The sequence below is a fragment of the Pezoporus flaviventris genome, unplaced genomic scaffold (assembly GCF_033815535.1).
Source record: "Pezoporus flaviventris isolate CSIRO_AGI_PZ_B2104156 unplaced genomic scaffold, CSIRO_AGI_Pfla_v1 ptg000013l, whole genome shotgun sequence".
Lineage (NCBI taxonomy): Eukaryota > Metazoa > Chordata > Aves > Psittaciformes > Psittacidae > Pezoporus > Pezoporus flaviventris.
In genome coordinates, this window is record NW_026892561.1 from 5,416,430 (window position 1) to 5,436,801 (window position 20,372).

Here is a 20,372-nt window from a genome sequence, read left to right on the forward strand (position 1 = left end):
CAGATCCACAGGCAGGAGGAGTTCCCGCAGAATGGCTGTGAGGGGCATCGTCAGCCTGTCCTCTGCTCTGAAACCTTACAGCTTAAACAGAGATGGACACTTGGGAGGACGCTTGAGTTGCAGCTGCTGGAAGAGAGCGCCTGCTGCAGCAACCTCCAGAGAAAGCTCCAGGGATCCTGAACGTGTCCCATCAGCAAGAGCCAGCTCATATCTTGTTGGAGGAGGGTGCTTCCTCCTAAGGCTTTCTGGTTCAAGTGGAAGCTGGATAGCCAAGAACATGAGCGCGACAGGTTTGAAAACACACGGGGAGAGGCTTCCTTCCGTCCTCCTGTGAGGCTGAGGAGGCAGGGGACCCCGCTGTTGGGGCCGTGCCGCTGAGGGTGTTTGAGGCACAGGGCACAGAACCCACGTCCTTGACCTGCCCTCCACTCCGGCGCTCGGCGAGGCCTCGCTGCCTCTGGTGTCGGAGGGGCCATGGGAAAGCGGTGCCTGTGAGGACATGTCGCCTCACGCCTGGCAGCCGAGCGGGGGTCAGAGCGGCCGGCGGAGGGCTGAAGAAGGGGGCGCCTCAGGGCATCCCTTCCAAAGCCGGTTGCTCCCCGTGACAAGCCGCGCCTGAGTGACTCTGCCAACGTTCTGTGAGCGCGGGAACGCTCTGCTTTTAGCGTTTAAACCGAGGGAAGCGCCGCGCAGGTGCCGCGGGGGCTGAGGGGCGCCGGGCGAGGCGGGAACGCCGCCACCTCCCCTCCACCGCGGCCGTTGCGCTGGGGCGCGATCGCCCCCTGGCGGCGGCCCCCGCTGCGGGAGGCACGGGCGGGCCGGGGCGGCTGCGCGAAACTTTGCTCCGGCGCGGAGCCCGGCCCTCGCGGTGCAGTGTGCGCCGGGTCCCGGAGCGGCGGAGCGGGGGTGCTGCGGCGCCAGATAAAGCACAAACGAGACAAAACCCCGTCCTTTTTAACTTTTTATTTCGTGGGTATTACTTCCCCCTCCAGCCTCCTCCCGTACAGCGTAAAGGGAGCTTCTCCGGTCTGCACAACCAAAGCATGGCGGAGGCTGGCGATGAGAACCGTCCTCCCCGCAGCATCCAGCGCCTCTGACAAGCGCGGAGCCAGAGGGGGTGGGGGTGGGAAAGGGCGGGAGGGGGGAGACTATGGGAGGGAGGGAGGGGGTGGCCAGTCCTTCCCCCTGCACTTGTCAGATGCAGATGGGACTGGCAAAGTTTGTTTGAATAAAAAAAAAAAAGCCAAAAAAAAGAAAAAAAAAAAGAAGAAAAAAAAAAGGGGAAGAGCAGGAGGAGGGGGAGGGAAAAAAAAAAAAAAAAAGATCCTAGAAATCCAAAAAGGCTCATCTGGGAAGGAGAGAGAGGAGAGCGAGAGGAAGCGGGATGCAACTCAACCTGACGCTGATCTGCTTCGTCTTCGGGGGGTTCCTGCCCGACGCCGCGGCCCGGCGGGAGCAGATGGACACGGGGCAGTGCGACCTGCCCCGCTCGGTGAGCCGGGCCGGGGCCGCGCCCGCTCGGGGATGCGCGGCTGGCCGCGGCGCTGCGCGGGACTCCGCCGCGGTGCGCGGGGAAGGGTGGGGGGGGCAAACGGGACGAGGCGCGAGACGGGCCCCCAACCCCAGCTCCGTGCGTGGCCCCGCAGGTGTGGCGCTGCCCCGCGTGTCCCCCGGCTGGGAGTGTGTGTGGGGGGGAGACCTGCGCTGGGAGCGGGACCGCGCCGGGGGGACGCGGGTGGGCGCCCGTGGGGAGAGCGGGGTCACGGCGGGACGCGGCCCCTCCGGGCTTTGCTCGCTCCGTGCCAAGACGGGGCTCGTGCAGGGAGATGGGGTGGGGGGAGAGGGACCCCCGCGGCCCGGGGGCAGCGTGACCACTGTGGGCCGCTGAGCAGCCCCTCTGTCCTCCCCGCAGCAAGGAGAGCTCAACTCCTTCCTCTGGACCATCCGCCGTGACCCCCCCGCCTATCTCTTCGGCACCATTCACGTGCCCTACACGCGCGTGTGGGACTTCATCCCTGACAACTCCAAGGCCGCTTTCCACGCCAGCTCCAGCGTCTACTTTGAGCTGGACCTCACCGACCCCTACACCATCTCGGGGCTGGCCAGCTGCCAGATGCTGCCCCATGGGGAGAACCTGCAGGACGTGCTGCCCCGGGAGCTGTACCGCCGCCTCAAACGCCACCTGGACTACATCAAGCTGATGCTGCCCCACTGGATGACCCCGGACCAGCGGGGCAAAGGGCTCTATGCTGACTACCTCTTCAACGCCATCGCCGGCAACTGGGAGCGCAAGAGGCCTGTCTGGGTGATGCTCATGGTGAACTCCTTGACGGAGACGGACATCCGCTCCCGAGGGGTACCGGTGCTCGATCTCTACCTTGCCCAGGAGGCCGAGAGGATGAAGAAGACAACGGGAGCGGTGGAGAGGGTGGAAGAGCAGTGTCACCCGCTGAATGGGCTCAACTTCTCCCAGGTAAGGAGGCTCCTGGGCCTCATGGCTTATTACAGGAGTTGGGGGTCATTCCCCTTGTGTTTCGGTTGGTTTATGGGAGTGAACCCCAACACTTTTGCAGTGGGGTGCATTGCTCGTGGGCCTCAGCAGTCTTTGCATCAGGCTGCCCATTCCCTGTTGCGCCGATCCATGCTGCCTGTGAAAAACCCTGTGATGTGTCAGTGCTGAGTGTTCATCATTTGTATTATTTATTTGGGAAGCAAATGGCCAGGGTATGAATGTGTGTCTATTGGCTTGCCACTTGTGAGGGAAACTCCCATGTTGCCCGTCCTGACCTGGAGCTGGGCAAAAAGTGCTTTTTCTTGTTTGTTTGTTTGTTTTCAAGTGAAGCAGCTCTGTGGTACTTGCCAGGAAGAGGATGAAGCATGAACAATGAAAGAAGAAATTTCAACATTGTTCAAATAGATTTAAGTATGTGCAAACTGTCGGTTGTCTCTTTAGTAGTCACCTCAGGTCAAAACAAACTGACTCATGTTGCCCTCATGTCCTGAGCTAAATTAAGTGTGCAGTCTGCATGGGTTTTCTTTTTCATTTTAGAACAGGTAAAGTTCAGCAGAAAGGACAGGATGTAGATTAAGAAACTAAAGTTATTGGTGTAACTGGACTCCAGAATTCTTTCAGCGGATTTAGCTTTAAACAACCAAATACTAAGCCATGCGATCTATTTCATTTCAGTGGATTAATCAGGAACACAGTCACAGCTATTGACTTTGCTTTGTGAAACTGTTTATATGAAATCAGATTTACTAGAAATTCAGGAAATGAATGTGTGTGGAAGAAAACAAATAATCCAGGGAAATTTAAGATGGTGTCAGTTACTGCTATGATATTTCGTTTTTAACCTGCTTTTCGTCATTAGTTTTGGATCAGCCTATTTCCAGCTGTATCTTACTGTTCCAGTTTGAGCACAAAAATTCTTGGTGATGTGGGAATAGGGATTAAAGTGCAGATCTTTGGTGTGATTAAAACATCCTTGGAGTGCCTGCACCCCCTTCTCCCCTGAAGTCTAGTGGGAACTCTTTTAAGGGGAAAAAAGTCTGGCTTTCACTAACGTTTGGTTCATCCGATATTTCGACTAACTCTGCATACAGCCTTCAGAGGAGAAGATTGGTTGCATATGCTTTTGGAGGGATTTTCTTGTTTATCAACACAAATAATTAAAAGAAAGCCCCTCAGGACCTTTGCATTAATTAACACACAAGCAAAACAAGGAATTCGTTTTCCCCTGTTCTGTTTGAAAGGTTTAAGTGCCTGTCCTCTCTGTTGAGCCCCTTCTTTAAGGTAAGGTAAAAATGATTACCCATACCAGACATCCAATAGCATTTGGTTGTATTAGGTCAAAAATGGCAGTCAGAATCAGGCACATGAAAGCACTTGGTTAAAAATGTACCGCTTGGAAGCCTTTTAAATGTGAATCATATTACATTTTCTTACGAGAGGGGAAGAGTGTGAGTGACAGAGAAAGGCAAAGGGACAGGAAACAAAACTCACTGCTGCTCTTGACCTAATCTGGTTTTCTCTCATTTTCCAACTTTTAAACAAAGCTTTCCCTTTAGTTTTGCTACAGTAATAACCTAAAAAAGAACAGCAAAAGTATTACTGCTATTGGCAAGTAAAGGACAATCATTTATGCAGATCATTTTTGCTGATTAAAGAACATACGTTGCATTTTAATTATTTCAGAGAATTGACATTGCTGCTAAAATGGATGGGTGTTCAGGAAGATTTTTCCTAGATTGAAGCTTTTTTCTGGGAATAAGGCCACCAGAACAACATGAGACAAAATTAAACAAAACAAACCAGATATTTTCTTGCTTCCTCTAGATTTCATGCATCCTGACACCTGGCTCCTTGTTTAACAATAGTAATTTGTAATGTTATCACACCGTCTGGCAGTCCCACTGCTTGGTGTATTACTGTGCTAATTTAGTGGAGTGGATTACTATTGCTAGGTTTCGCCTCCCAATTTCAGGTCTTGGAGCCTTCCTTAAGCAACACATAATTAAAACATGCTAAAATGGAAATCAGAAATGGAGCAGCTTTTGTCTTGCAGGGTGTTTGCACAGTTTGATGGGAACATCTGTGATAAATTACAGTCCCAAATCTGCTAAGGGCATCAGCAGTTTTTACCTGTTTTCAGCATTACTGTTACAGGAATAGCGCACATAATTTCTGCATTCAGAATTCAGGTTTTAAAACTGTGCCTTGCTGAATCATGTCAATGCTTTTGTTTCCCACGTCCCCAAAGTCCAGTGTTTTTGCCCTAAGCAAAAAGAATTAAAAAAGCTTTTTTTCTTCCTTTTTTTTCACTCCTTCCCCTCAAAGGCAGCTTTGTGCTACTGCAAATATTTAATCTGACTACACCAAATCTGTTAATCTGATACCATGAGGAGGAGGAAATCTAGGAGTGGTCCCGGTGTGGTACTTGGTTTTGATCTGCTCTGAAAGAAAGCGGATACACTTGCATTTTTGACCAGGAACGATCTTTGAAACTGTTCTGTGCGTAGCTTTGAAATGTTGATTGTCTTAGCTGGATAAAAAGATTAAGGTGGCTCATATAATTAGCTGCTTCCTGGAGAGCCAGCTCTTGCAGGTAGAGCAGGGCGCATTGTTTTCTATTGTAAACCCACTAACTTTGTAGTTTGATGCTCTGCTCCCCCTGTAATCCCAGCTCAGTGTTTCAAGCTGCTCTCCCAAACTGGCACCACTCTGATTGCCCTGTTTTCTCGCTAACCAGCTGCTTTCCTGCATGGTTTGTGGAGGGAGCATCCTTATTCCCCTTGGGACTCCAGCAGCTGCTGGTCACACACAGTCCAGGCCCTGAGTGTTGTATAGCTGGTGGCAAGGTGTCTGAATCACGGCAAAAGGCTGGGTTGGGAGCCTGGGGACAGGGGAATTCAGATCAGGTTTGGGTCCGGTTGAAATTTCACCACTTCGTGGTGTACAGAGTTTCAGGGTTTCACTGAGGTGGGACAGAAAGAGCTGAGAGGCATGCAGAGAGGAGGAAGCAGACAGCTCCGCTGCCTGACAGTGCAGATGTTTGTGAACGGAGTGGCCAGGAAAGTGCAAGATGAAGCGGTCCAGAACTGAGAAATGCTGGTGAGGGGCAGGTGGCATTCAAGGCTTCGCTCAGTGGGGTATTGGCAGAGGCATTACAGCCAGCACCATGACAAGCAGTGAGGACTTGTCCATGTGTCCTCTGAGGGCCTGCTTGGGGTAGGGTTAAATTTTCCCTTCTCTTTGGGACCCTTGGGTCTGTGGTGGAAGGCTCTCCCCACACAGACATATACAGTCATTAGAGTGTGAAGGATGTTGATGGTGACTCCTACTGATGCTCAGGTCTGTCTGTGTCTGCCCTGATGGCCCAGGGCTGTGGTGGGACCCCCGCTCAGCCCCAGGTATCGCTTTGTCACCATGTATGATCAGCAAGGGGAAGGCCTTACTCCTCTACCCAAACCCCTCTGCCCTAGGGAGGTGGATGGTGGCTCTCGCTTGTGTTTGTTCCTCTTTCTCAGCAGGATCCTCACACTGGCACAGTGTTGATACCCCTTTCTCCAAGTTAGAAATAAAATCCCTCTCCTAGCCCATCCAAGCTGGTTCTCTTCAGGGGGAATCTGCATCCAGCTCATGCCAGATGCCCTGAATCCCAAGGTTTGTGAGTGGAATTTTGTGTCAGGGCCGATTTCATCTGGTCCCCTTGGTGGGGAAGCCGTCAGGCTGGAGGGGAGCCTTCGACACCCTCTTTCCTCTCCCTTCGCTGGCCAGGGCTTGCGAAGCCCTGACTCCGGTCTTCTCCGTCCTGTATCATTTCCAACTGCAGGGGGAGATGTTAAATATCAAACCGGTGTTGATTGGATCAGAGAACAGCCTCAAAGAAAGAAACCTTAGACCGTGCCAGATTAAACTTCACACTTCACCATTCTTCCCCTTTCATTTCTCTGCCGCCTCATTCTCTGCACAAATAAACCCCGTCTCTGTGCTTTCTACCAATGAGACAGCATTCAAGGGACAGGAATGACTTTGTTAACAAAATCAGTCTTCATTTCCCAGGTCCTGCTGTTCCATCAAACCCTGGGACATGGCAGCTTTGATTACTCTAGTGATAGGATTAGAGGGGGAACAAGTGCTGGTTAATAAAAGGCCGATGGGTGGTCCATCATGTTTGGTCACTGACAGATCTGCAGTCTTGAAGCTGGACCTTCAGTGGCAAAGCAGCATGATACAGTAATACATAGACAGGGCCACGGCCTAGACTTGCTATTCCATCTCCTCTGTCCCCTTGAAAAACTAAATATATGTGTGATCACAAAGATGGGGTTCTCAGAGCTGAGCAGGGGCCAATGTAACTGACGTCAAGGGAAATTTAACTGATTGTACTAATGAAAGATCCAGGCTCAAAGTTTTCTGAACCAGACTAAAGGGCTCACTTTCAGAGCTAGTTGGCTTTTGACAGTCTCTGTAGTTTATTCAAGGGAATATTGTGTTTTTTTTTCATGTATTACTTTTTTAAGTGTTTTTTTTTTTTTGCCTAATAGAAGTAGCACCTTTTGCTTTCAGAACAAATTCAGGCTTCAGGAAAATGCCAAGAATCATCAAAAATAGCTTGCTGTCATCTGTTTTGATTGCTGAATATTGTTGAAAGTAACGTTAAGAGGTTTGATTATCCACAGTTACAGCGCACATAGTTTTCAGCTTGCTGGCTTTAATTCAACTATCACCCCCTTCACCCCCCCCCACACCTCAGGGTGAAAAAATTCCCCTAGTAAAATAAAAACTGAGGTAGAAATTCATACAGCAGAAATAGAAATCTTTCCATGTAACTCCCTTTGAATACTCGTGGAGCTGCTTTATGTCTTTACCAGGGGAACTGCTGAGGGTGAAACTATGCAGGTATTAAAACTACAGTAGTCACAGTAACACCTGAAAGGATCAGCAGCTGACGCCTTATAGCTGTAGCTAACTGTACGTGTTGCTCTTCACAGCCAGTTACTGTGTGCTTCTTCACCACAGCCCCCTTGAAAGGCCCACGTTTGATGCCTGTTAAGAAGAGGGCCAGTCAGTTACTGATGGCTCAAGGGGCAGCTGGCAATTCATCTATTGTATTTATTGTGTATATAACTGCAGGAAGCATTTGTAGAACAGGCTAGATGTTTTTTTCTCTCTGATCCTTCACACCTCCCTTGGTTAGATCCAAGCCCAAGGCAGGTGTAACCTGCCTCCCATGAATGGACCTGAAGAGGATTCTGTTGGTTGATCTGTTTGCAAAATTTAGGGAGGAATTGCATCTTTATAAGGTGGACTTTGAAAGGAGAAGAAACCAGGAAAACAGTGTGAGCTCCTACTGTATTTGAGGCAGCTGAAGGTTATCAGTGTGTACAATAGCAGGATTGTGCCATTATTTCTGTGTGTGTGGTGAGGGATGAGGTCAGAGTGTCAATCTCTTTGGCTCCACAATGCCTGGTCCCAGCAGTAGGGAGCCCTGGTACCACTGCAGCATAAGAGGCGTGGGGAGCATCCAGGAATGTGCTTTGCTCTCTGTACAGATGCAGCTCTTGAGCAATGCTTTGGGGAAGCGGATAAGAAGAGGGTCAGATGACCCAAATCTATCAATTCTTAGGCAGTAATGCTGCTTTCAGATCACTGTGGGATATCCCCTGGAGCATTTTGCCACCTCTGAGCTGCTCACCCAGTAAGTGTAAAATGCTCCCCTCTCCAGTACATGATCTTTCCAGTGATGAATTTCTCTCTGTTTGTTGTCCACTGTCAGTTTCTGATGCTGTTGCAACAGCAGTCAGGATCCTGCCCCGGGCCCAGAGTGCTTTGCTTATAAACAGAATGAACCATTGACCTTAAAAACCTCAACTTCAAGTATAGTGCAACCTACAGTCCTTAGGAAGTCTTTAACAGCCTCTCCTCAGTTCCCTAGTGAGTAGCAATCCACATTATAAAGCCAGCCCACATCATTCAGGTTAGTCAGAGGTTCCTGTATTGGAAAGGCCAGAAATGCTCTTAAGCCAGGGCACTCACTGCCCTTGCACTCCTGTGGAGATAGAGATCTGTGGCAGGGCTCCTGGAAAAGCATATTTGGGAACTTCAGAGGGACGTACTGTAAAATAACAGGTTTCTCCTGTGCTATTCTTGACACTGCAAACCCTTATTAGTCTCTTCACTGTCATTAGGAGTTGATGAGACAGGTAAAAGGCAGAAGAAATCACAGAATTACTGCTTGAGCCATGTGAAATTGGTGTGATTTCCTTGATCTTCTGGTGCTGTTAGAGGGGTTCCCTGCATGCTTGGGTGAGGGACTGGAAAATGACTTCCCCAGAGCACAGTGTTTAGGATAGCACAGAAATGGAGATTTTTCAGCAACAACCAGCGTTTGGGGAACTTCATTGTTTTAACTTCAAAAAGTCAGCATGTGAAGAGCCCTGTTTTTCAGAGAAACACATCTGCCTGATATCCACACACTTTCCCAAATCCTTCTTTCAAGCTCACAAGCAATTCAGATCCTAGATGCTACTAGGCTTAAAATCTGCAGAAAGCACCGTGGGTGGATCACAAAACTTAAGTATCTTTCTGAACCTCTCAAATTGTTTATAGGTTGCAGTAAAAGACATTTTTCTGAGCATTGCAACAATTTGTGAACCTAATACTCTTTCTGTAACCCATAAAGCATTAGTTTCCAGCTCGCTTGAGACAGCAGAAATTCAACTGGTGCCTGCAGAGCTTAAAACTGCAGATATCAGTATGTGTACTTAATATCTTGGTCCTTGGACTGGAATTGGAGCAGGGCTATACTCTCTGCAGAGTGGGAACAGACATGAAACTAAACAGCATGGCTGGTTGTATCTGTCACAACAGCTAGTAATCACAGAATCATAGAACAACCAGGTTGGAAAAGACCTTTAAGCTCATCCAGTCCAACCATTCCCCAGCACTGCCAAGACCACCACTAATCCATGGCACTGAGGGCCTCCTCTACATGGTATGTGAATACTTGCAGGGACAGAGCCTCCAGCACTGCCCTGGGCAGCCTGTTCCAATGCGTGAGCACCCTTTGGGGAAGGAATTGTTCCTCATCTCCATCTAAACCTCCCCTGGTGCAGCTTGAGGCTGTTTCCTTTCGTCCGGTCCCTTGTTCCTTGGGAGCAGAGCCCAGCCCCCTCCTGGCTCCATCCTCCTGTCAGGCAGTTGTAGGGAGCGATGAGGTCCCCCCTGAGCCTTCTCCACGCTGAATCCCCCAGGTTCCGCAGCCATTCCTCATCACACTGCTCCAGACCCTGCACCAGCTCCATTGCCCTTCTGTGGCCCCACTCCAGCACCTCAATCTCTCTCTTGTAGTGAGGGGCCCAGAGCTGTAATGATGGTGCCTTATTCATCTCCATAGGTTTGCTTTTTCTGGTGTTCTAGAGAACAGCATAGCTGCCTTGAGTTACTGTTTATTGTATCTAGTCATTTAAATGCACGGAGAATTCAAAGTGGCATGGTTAATACCTGTGTCAGAAGCTTAAGCAGGAATTAGCACAGGTGACTGCTGCTTTTATCACTAGTTATTCCGATAGCAGCCCGTACCATTTGGGTTTCCAATTTTTAGAGCTTCTGCTACAAGTCATTTCAGGTCTTCTAGCACAATATAAATGAAAGTTGCTAAAAACTGTAAATGAAAACCATGTGTTCAGCATTTTGGGATGGATGTTGTATGACTTGAGGAGGCTCATTAGCAAAAGTATTTTTAGTTTGAATGAGATCAAAGGCCCTAGGTTTTCCATTCTGAGGGTCATTTAACAGAGGCTTAGACACCCCATTTCTCATCGTACATAGACTCCCATAGGTCAGTTATGCCTGAAGAAATCATCATCCCTGAGATACTGTAATTAGATTTATTATCAGTAGACCACTGCTGATCACCTCATCCAGGCACTGCAACAATACTGAGTGTTGAAGTCTTGCAGATGTCAAAAGGGAGCTTTATTACTGACTTCCTCAAAATCCCATGGCATGGGATTGCAGCCCATGCCAGTGGGTAGTGATGTTAGATGTGAAAGACCATCATTATGAATCAAAACCTGTGTGTTGTACTCATTCCAGAGTGTTCCTTGAAGCCAGGGATAACACTGAACCATTCCCAGAAACTCCTATTGTCAAATAGAGAAAAGACTGTAAAAAAGAAAGTGTTTTGATTTCTTCTTTTCCTAGGCTCAGTTAATGTGAAAGTTACAAAACCTCTCAAATGAATTCCAGCGCAGAGGTTCATGCTTGTGTATCCCTGCAAAATCACAGCGTTCTTTGAGATGGGCATGGAGGAAAGCAAGCAATTCATTCATAGCCAACATGGTATCTGTAACAACACAACTAAAGGGATAACACTTAATGCTTTATGTTTTCCTCAAATTGCAGCAAACTTGCTTCTTTTAACTCTTGTATTGAGGCACCTGTTGGGAGATATCCCCAGTACATAAAACAGAGAAGAAGCTGCCTTCACAGAGCAAAGTAATACTCATCAGGCTCCCTTCGTGAGCCAAGGAACTAGAAAAAGGATAAAAATCTAGAAGTTATTTTGAAACCTCTTTCCATTTTAATAAAAGTCAATTTATGAGGAACACAGGGAAAATATTTCTTTAAAGTAGGTGATTCTATGTCTTGAAAGTATCCCCTCAGTGTTTTAGAGACTGTATTAAATCCAAGGTCTCCATTAGGCTCCCTCACTTTTGTTAACAATCACAGTGAAGACTGATTATTCTCTGTACACTTTCTGCCACTGCACAAATTTTGCTTTCCTTTGATTTCTCACAGCCTTTTCCTATTACAGGTGACAGCCTAATAGTGATGGGGAATATTTATTTTAATGTGAGACAAAATGCTCGCAGTCAGCAGAAGGGCAGAGTGATTTGAGAAACATGCCCAACTTTGTGAAGGTCTTTGTATTTCTGGCATGTGATTGGTTTGCAATTTCAGAAATGAGCATCAAGATTAATGTTATTCCAGCAGCGAACTGTGATGGTGCATGTCCCAGAGTGTCCCATTGTTTCTAAGGCACTGGAAAAATCATCATATCATCATAATGCTATTAAATACAAAAGAGCTAAGCCTTACACTGTGTGAAGAACTCATCCTGACATACTAGGAGCTAAGGATGCTAACTTGTAGTTTCCTTTCAAGCTAAGGTAATTCTTTAATTTGGGGATATCACAGGAGCAAGAGAGGCACAAGTATGTTAAACAGCCTCCAAATGACTGGTTTTATAAGAGTTAATTATACAGAAAGCCCTTCTTTTCCATGATGACTCTTTTTCCTGATTAATATGGGAAAAAAACCTCATGATTTCCTTGCTGAAGAAAGAAGATAACTCACTGAGACATAGACTCAAAGTCAAGTTTCTAGTAGCAAGATACTGCTGAAACAATTCTAGTATGGGCTGACCTTCAGACAGCTGGGATGCCCTGTTGGTAGACAGTTACAAGCAAACTGAAGCTCAGTTCCTTCAGCCTGTCTCTTTTCCATTTGCAGAAACCAGGTTATACCATCTTGAAATAATCCACGTGTCTTGGTGGTGAGATGAAGTTCAGTGGGTCAAGGCAGCAGGCATTCATAGGCATGAAACACTATTGGACTTTATGGATTGGCTTGTCCACTGTATGCAGACTTGCACTGACTAGCTTTCTACCCAGCTAATTGTGTGAGGCCAGGGAGGGTTTTCTTTATTAACCCAAGTGGCTTGGCTGTGAAATGAGACATACTGTACACTATATAATTCAAGCTCACTTTCAAAGGCATTTTTGTTGAAGCTGGGTATCCAGAGAGACCTGAACCTTTAACATGTAGTCATCTGAAACACGCTCTAGAAACTTCGTAATTTAAGGTCTGCATTTACACTGGTTCATGTTCCAGTAATGCAATAGTGCTTGCTTTAAAAAAATATTTATATCTTAATGTATAAAGGTGTGTTTTTTTTCTGAGAAAGAAACTGACTGCTTTGAGCACTTGCTGTGTGTTAACTATGTCTGGATCAGCTTGTAAGGAACATAGTGTGGCGACTTCAGCAAATTATGGCTCTGAAGTTGGAAGAAAGTGTAGTTGGTGTGCTTGGTGTACATTCTTAAGCCTGAATGTGTTAATTGTTGAAAATCACTCGTAGTAGTACCCTTTTGTGTCTTGGGAAGTACAAAGAGCTGTAATCTCCCAAAAGGTGTCATATTTTGGTGTATTTGGAATGAATTTTGTCATTACTGATGAAGAGATCCCAGAGGAAGATATCCCTAGGAATGCAAAACACAATTACCAAAACCCACACAAGATCCCTTATCATTCTCTCTCTAAAGCTGTTGCAGATTCATTTGAATTATACTGGAAAGATTTATCTCTTATTAATGGAGCACTCTTCATTTTTTAAAATGGAGTTGTTGTGCAACACATCAAGTAACAATGTCATAACACATCGTAAATCAGTTTATTCACTGAAGGATTCTAGATGAGTTAATCTAACATCCTGGACACAGTTCATGAGCAGTTAATTTTAGCAGTTCTCTTTGATATATATCAGTTAAGGCAAAGCAACTCCAGCCATTACAGAGTCAAAACTGGTTAACGGCAAAGCAAGTACAGACAAAGATTGTTCAGAGATAAAGGCTTTGGCAGATCATTCAAGGGATCTTTGCTTTATATAGAACAATTGTAGCTCTAATACCAGCAGTGCAGACACTCTGGGACAAAGAAAAAACACACACACACACCAAACCACAGAAGAAAACCACACACACCACTTGGTACTTGCATCTAACAAGAAAGTCAAGCTAAAGTTCACCAACCCTGACGTAGTTGCCCAACAATTCCATGGTAGGCAATGGGATGGGAAGAAACACCCCCAAAAAGTGCTGTTGGGAGAAACTGAGAACGTTTGATTTGAAACACAAAGTCATCCGGCAGCCTGCCAAATGCCATTTATCTCAAGGTCATGCAACATAAATAACCCCAAGGGTTAGCTCTGAAGCAGAGGAGCAGGAGGTAGCTAAACAAAAATAGGGGAACAGATTCCTCTCTCTCCCCTGTGGATGATCGGCATGCTACTGACAAGGTTTCAAGGGCTGGCACTCCTAATGGGTCTGCTATATTAAGGGTAGTAAAACACACCAAGAGCAGGAAGCACAGCTGAACATTGCGTCATAGAATGGACCAGTTTGAGGCCAAGCCACTAAGCTGTCATGTGCAAGAATTAGTCAGAGAGACTATTTAAATATGAAAAGTCAGCTGTAAAAATTTTGCTTTTGGAAGCTGAAGTCTGAAAAGATTGATCCCTGTTGTAAATATGTATATATATATATCCCTGTTATGTAGTAGGGATGGCCAATGTTTGATTGGGTGGTCGCATGCGTTTTCCCATTCTTCCAACATGCCAAAGCATCAGAGCTTTCTTACATTTTTTAAGAGAATAACAAGCTCAGCAGCTGTCATGTTCAGCAATCCATCATCCCTATCAGTCAGGGAAGGAAAGGGTGTGTTTTGCTGAGATCGCTTAAACCCGAGTACAGCTTTGAAGGTACCAGTGGGAGAATCCCAAAAGACTTGGCACCCATTCTTCCATTCTCTTGGCTAAAGCTCAGCGGAGTTCCTGTTAAATTAAACAAGTATGCAGTTCTTGAACCCAGAAGTGTATCTCTGTGGTCAGAGTATTCTTCCCACTGGTTTAAGTAGAAAGGAGTTTCGTGGAGCCAAATAATCCATTAAAAGAATTAGGAAGAAAAAAGTCAATATTCTTCTAATTTATTTGTGATTTTAATAGGCTTAAAAAGCAGACTGAGTGGAATTACTTGTAGTTTCATGTTGAATTCTTGAAGCCATTAAGAAGTGAGCTAAACTCACCAAGGCAGTGGAGAGTTTGAAATTGAAAGTGTTTTGATTCAGGTTTCCCTTTCCTAGTTCAGCCAGCACTGCTGGGGATCAGTATACAGAGTCCTGTACATAAAATCATAGAGTCATTGAATGGTTTGGGTTAGAAAGTACCTTAAGATCATCCAGTTCCAACCCCCTGCCATGGGCAGGAACACCTTCCACTAGACCAGGTTGCTCAGAGCCCCATCCAAACTGGCCTTGAACACTGCCAGGGATGGGGCAGCCAGAACTTAATTGACCAATCTGTCCCAGTGCCTCTTACATCTCTGTGGTCTGAGCACCAGTCCTTCTGGACAGAAAGGAAGCTGGGCATCTGGATAAGGAAGCCTGATCGTTAATATATGCATATAGGACAATTTTGTGTCTGTAGGCCTTACATAACACATTAGAAACCAAGGCATGATTCCAGAAGCTGAAATAGCCCAAATATAGAATCATAGAATAGTTAGGGTTGGAAAGGACCTTAAGATCATCAAGTTCCAACCCCCCGCCGTGGGCAGGGACACCTCACACTAAACCATGTCACCTGAGGCTCTGTCCAACCTGGCCATGAACACTGCCAGGGATGGAGCATTCACAACTTCCTTGGGCAGCCCATTCCAGTGGCTCACCACCCTCACAGTAAAGAACTTCTTCCTTATAACTAACCTAAACCTCCCCAGTTTAAGTTTGTACCCATTACCCCTTGTCCTACCACTGCAGTCCCTATCCATCTATAAATTTCTCTTACCTCTTTCAACTCATTTAATTCTCTTAGTCAAAGAAATATTTGTATGTGGAGGGACTGCAGCCAATGAGATGGTGGTGAGAAGGGAACATCTACAGAAGTCTAGGCTGATTGCAGACTCCAGAACCTACAGTTCTTCAGGCAAGGGATTATGAGACTCATCTTCATCCCTTGCTGAATAGAGGAGCTCCACCCATCTTTACACTCTGTTTTAGTCCCTAATGAAACTGATTTTCTCAATCCCAGATGATCTTTAAAAATGGCAGAGAGCATAGACTTACATCATTAGCAATGACCCAAAGTCTTTTGTGTTGCAACAGCTTTTGTTGAGGGATTATCGTGTTGAAAATCCACTCATTTTGGCACAGGCTGGAGAACTCAGCACTTCCACTTTGCATGTCCTGCCATCATTCAACAGACAGACCCTGTTGCTAGACATCGCAGTAGGGCAGCCAGTTGGCTTCTCCCAACCTCCTTAGGTTTCCAGATGTCATAACAAAATGAGAGAGAGAGACTTAGCCATCTTCCATGTGTTTACAGTGGAGCTGCTAGGCACAGACCAAGCCACAACACTGCACAGCTTTTCAAAAAGGACTTAATAGGCCTCTCTGTAAACAGATCTAAATATTTGCTCCAGTGACATTTATCGCATCACACGTCTGGCGCAGCATTTCGTCCTTGTTTTGCTTGCGTGTTTGGATTCTCGTATAAACATTAATGAAGTGCTTGAATACAAATGAATAATCCTCCCCCCTTCTTCCCACCCTGGATGGGAGGGGAATGGGAGGGCATGAAGTAATAATAGTTCAACCTTCAACCCGTAATTGCTCAGTCCATTTTGATGACAACTTTCGTTCTCACGTGCTTTAAAAGACTTCATTCGGCGTGTACATCCATGCAGAAGGCATTGCACCTCTCTTCAAAGGCAGCTGCAGCTGGGGTTGGGGTAAGGGCAGTTAGCACACAGCAGCATGTCATTTGGTGCTTGAATAGTCCTAGCAAGTTGACCTGCTGCTGGGTTCCCAACGGGATGGTAGAATCGTGCCTCATCTACAAGGCTTTTAATAGGAGGTGTACTTAATATATTCTTCCCTAGGCATCTGCTTTTGGCTATTGGCTGGACAGAATAATGGGTCTGAAGCACTAATGACCCTAATGGGCCTGATCTAACTCCATATGGCTATTCATCTCCCTTTTGCTGGAGAATTGAGGCCTTGTAATAGGTATTTTGCAATTGCCTACAGCTTGAATATGGCTGAAGACAGCGTGCTTGTATGTAGCCCCTTCCATTTTCTCAATGCCTTTATGGGGACATAGAGGCCCAGAAAGCGGGCAGCTTAGTCTGGCTTTTGATTTCCTTGCTAAAGGAGGGGGAGTATGGGTAAGGAAAGACTCACCAAATCTTGTTTCCATTGGTGGTTACTGTGAGTGCAGCCTTTGGAATATGTTTATATTGTCTAGGTATGAAGCCATAAAACAAACACGTTAGATGCATGTTTCCTGATCATAAGAGGGGTGAAGTTGTGAAGCATATCAAGGCTTCATCTTTCAACCTGCTCCAGACTGAGAAAACATTGAGTATCTCATTCCTGTGTGGGAGCAGTTACACTACTGCTCCTTTCTCCACGTGCAGTTCAGAATGTCACAGTTTCTTCCATGCACAATGAATTATCATCTCCTGCCAGGTAGGATCTGCTTTGCTCAAACTTTGCTAAGCGTCTTTAGTTTCTGCAGCTGGACTCTTAGGAGCAGTGATTTGGCTTGCTTGGAAGCCAGTAATAAAAGAAACTCCATATTAGCCAAGAGGGTGTCTTCAGAAATTCCCAAAACTCATGCAGCTAACCTCTCAGTTCTTTGTTAAGAGCAAAACTGCTGCGTTTAAGCTGTGGGACATAAAAGAAGTAATCAATGCCTAGAAAGTAATCAAAAGTTCATTCTTTAGATTATCTTTAAGTTAAAAATCACCCTGTACAAGATGTCTGTGGGTTTGTTGTCTGCAATAGTAGTAAGTGCAAAGGATTTATTTCCCGATAATCAGGCTTTGGGAGGTCAGGATTAATACCCAAGAGGAAAAAATGCGTGTGTTCCCTTCATCTGAGTGATGAGGTATAAAATGGGTTAAAAATTAATACTGTCTTTGGGTCAGCATGTATATGAAACCATTCAGACTGCACATACTTATGTACTATTAGAAAGTGCCTGTCAACTCCATTAATTATCAAATTGCTTATTCAGGCTATGCATTCCTTGCATATATCTGTATCAACTTTGCCTCTTGTAACAGTATTTGTTTATATGAGCCGGAACTCTCAGTCCTGAGCAGTCTAAAATGCCTCTAAGAAGAATTTCTTCATCTGCATTTACAGGGAACCAGACTAATTGCTATTGATAGGATGCTTTGTGGGGTGCTTTTCAGTGGGGAGCTGGGGGTAACAAAATAATCTAGAAAGGTGTTTTCTTGTCACCTCTGTCCATGCTGATAGTTAAGAGAGTGGAGACTAAACTTGTTACAGTTCTCAGTGGCTGGGAAGTGGACACTGGGAAAAGAAAAAGCTGGGAGAACGGGATAGAAAAAAGAATTTGCTGATACTTTTGTCATCCTCTGCCTGATGCGCCAACACTAATGGAGGCTTTATTTTTTTCTGATGATTTATAGTCCAGTGGGTTCCAGGGTCCCCGTCGCTCAAGCATTCTGCCTTTTGCTCGTTTGCTGGAACACAAACATGGAAGTGTATTTGGAACTCGCTGGAGCCTTAAAAAAACAAAATTAAGGCAAGCTGCCAGATCAGAATCTAATACACAACATATGTTTACAGGGTTATAGTCTCTTGCCATGCTGGCTTTAGCTGCGCTGTGATGTGGAGTAAATGCCTTCCAGGAGCTTTTAGCATCCATCGTGCTTATCAGAACAGTAAAAATACTGTTTCTAGTTCAGCAAATGTGCCTTTCCTCTTGTCTGAAGCCCTTCGAATTCCCACCGCATTTGGGATCAATGGAAAGACTATGTTCTTGATCTTGTTTGTGTAGTTCTCCTCTTTGCGAGAGATCATCTGCCTCAGGATTGACCAGGCTCGTCTACCAGTTTGGCAAGCATCCCTGAACAGGACCCATGGTTTGCAAGGAGAGGATAATGTTGACCACCATCTGCCATGTGCATTTGTAGTGTACGTTTTGGCACTTTACAAGGAGTCTATGAAGACAAAAGGATTGTTCAAGTATAAGACACAAAGGATTGAAATCAACGAGGTGTTTTAAGTTAACATAGGTTACCTCAGCTGGTCCAAATGCAAGAGATGCCACTGATTCACACTTAGTTTAGGCTACAGGCTGTAAAGAAATAGCCAGCAGTGATTCAGTTTACCTGTTATCACTTTTAATATCCTATAAAGAAAAGCTGTTTGCTTCAAACTTTAGCCCCCTCTTGGGGGCCTTCGGCAGTACAGGGAGGTTGGTGTTTGTTGTGGCCAGTGCATCCCACTAAGGCCCCATGGTTCCCTTCTGGTCTCTGTTACCTATGCTTTACACAATGCTGGTATCTAGTCATCTACACAATACAGTCATCCAGTGGTGCTTCCACTCAATCTACAGCAAGACTGTGGAGACTGGAGTGTGCTGCAGTGGAGAGCTTCAAGCTCAAGGCAGGGGCTTTTGTGACAATCCAAGATTTAGGAGTGGTAAAATTACACTTGAAGTGTCTAAGAATGTTGTGGGATGAGTCAGAGACTTGGTGAATGAGGCTTTGAAAGAACAATAGGTCATCACTTTTTCTTCTCTTGCTCATTCTCCATATGTAGGATTTACCTCAGATGATCCGTGAAGCATACTAGACCACCTGGATCCCATGAGCTCTACATGCACTACTCCAAGATTATTGAGGGCTGTGCTTGCAGGTGAGCTGTATTAGCAGGAGGCAAGAAAAGGAGCATATCTGGAGCCTCAGAGACAATACTGACGTGGCCCTTTGTGTTTGAGGTCTCTGCGTGCAAGATGGGCAAGATGTTAGAGCTGTTTGATCTTAGAAGATGCCCTTTTTTTTGAACAGAAACAATGCTCATGTAATTTTCTGTATTTGAGGAAAAGAAGTTCTTTGAAACCTCTCAATTTCAAAAGTGAAGTAAGAAAAAAACCAGGAGTCTCATCAGCAAAACAAAAGTCTGGTGGCTAACCCAAATGGACATTTTTGTGCTGTTAGCTCATAACGACACATTGAAGATAGAAAAGACTCAATTCTTAACTTTTTTTTTTCCTTGAGATGCAATTGTTGTTCCCTGCTGAACTGTAGGAAACGAGATAGAAGTTTTGTAGTAGCTTTGGGTGAATATGTTAATAGAGGAAGAAGTCCTCAGGTACTTTGTTCATGGGAGCTCTCTAACACAACTCCAGGATGCCTGACTAGCAGGTTGTTTGAGATATTTAGACAGACAGAATATGTTCTTTATAGACATTAGGAAAGTTACAGTGCTTTACAGCTTACAAGTTACTCTTGCCCATAGGAGACTTAATGTGTATTTTCATCTGATTTTGAATGGGTCAAATCTACGCTCATATTTAGTAGTGTCATGGTGTGAGCAGTCATTGTTCTTTAGGTAGGTTTGGCTCAAAAAAGGGAGCAGGACATGGCAGTGTCACCTCAACAGTTCATCAGGGAGCTCTCTCAGATTGTCTTAGCTTGCAGTTAATTTCAGAAATAAAAGTCATGTGCATGAAAGCCACATAGGCTGTAGTATAAATACAGATCTTGCATCTCTTGCAGCTCCAGGGCTTCATTCTTTGCAGCTCAGGTGACCCAGCTCTCTTGGCTTTACCCTTTGACCACAGGCAACCAACTTATCCTTTCACTTAAAGAGATAGATTGAAGAGGTAGTCATGGTTTGGACTGTCATTCCTTCATCTCTTTTTTCCCCCCAAGAAGTGTCTCCTTTCTATCACTAAGGAGATTAGCTGCCTAGTCAAAAGCTGCTTCTGAGTCAAAAGTTTAGCCTTCTGCTTGCAGTGCTCGTTTGTCTTTGCTGCTTGGTTTAAAGCAATTTCTATATCTGTTCCCCATTCTGTTTCAGTTATGCATAGTTTTATTTGACTGATAAGTGCAGAGTAAGGTTTAAAAGAGTCAGTCCATGAAAATCCATGTTGGCTAATTACTTGTCACAGTGGCTATTGGGACAGTGACATCTCCCTGACATAAGTTTGTTCCATTTCGTATGTTTCAAGACTATTCTAGGTCCCAATCACATGCTCCGTGCAGAAAGC

The 20,372-nt window shown here is 45.6% G+C and overlaps 1 protein-coding gene across 2 annotated transcripts in view; it reads left to right on the top strand.

The window, feature by feature from the left end:
• The first annotated feature begins 1,176 nt into the window (after positions 1 to 1,176).
• The window catches only part of TRABD2B (TraB domain containing 2B), a 294,974-nt gene continuing 275,778 nt past the window's right edge, over positions 1,177 to 20,372 (top strand). The window contains exons 1-2 of one of the 2 annotated variants that reach the window (XM_061451306.1): positions 1,177 to 1,492; positions 1,913 to 2,473. In XM_061451306.1, coding sequence (XP_061307290.1) covers positions 1,385 to 1,492; positions 1,913 to 2,473 — 669 coding nt within the window. In that variant the 5' untranslated portion in view covers positions 1,177 to 1,384. The remainder of the gene's footprint in view (positions 1,493 to 1,912; positions 2,474 to 20,372) is intronic. The other variant, XM_061451305.1, reaches the window with a different exon arrangement.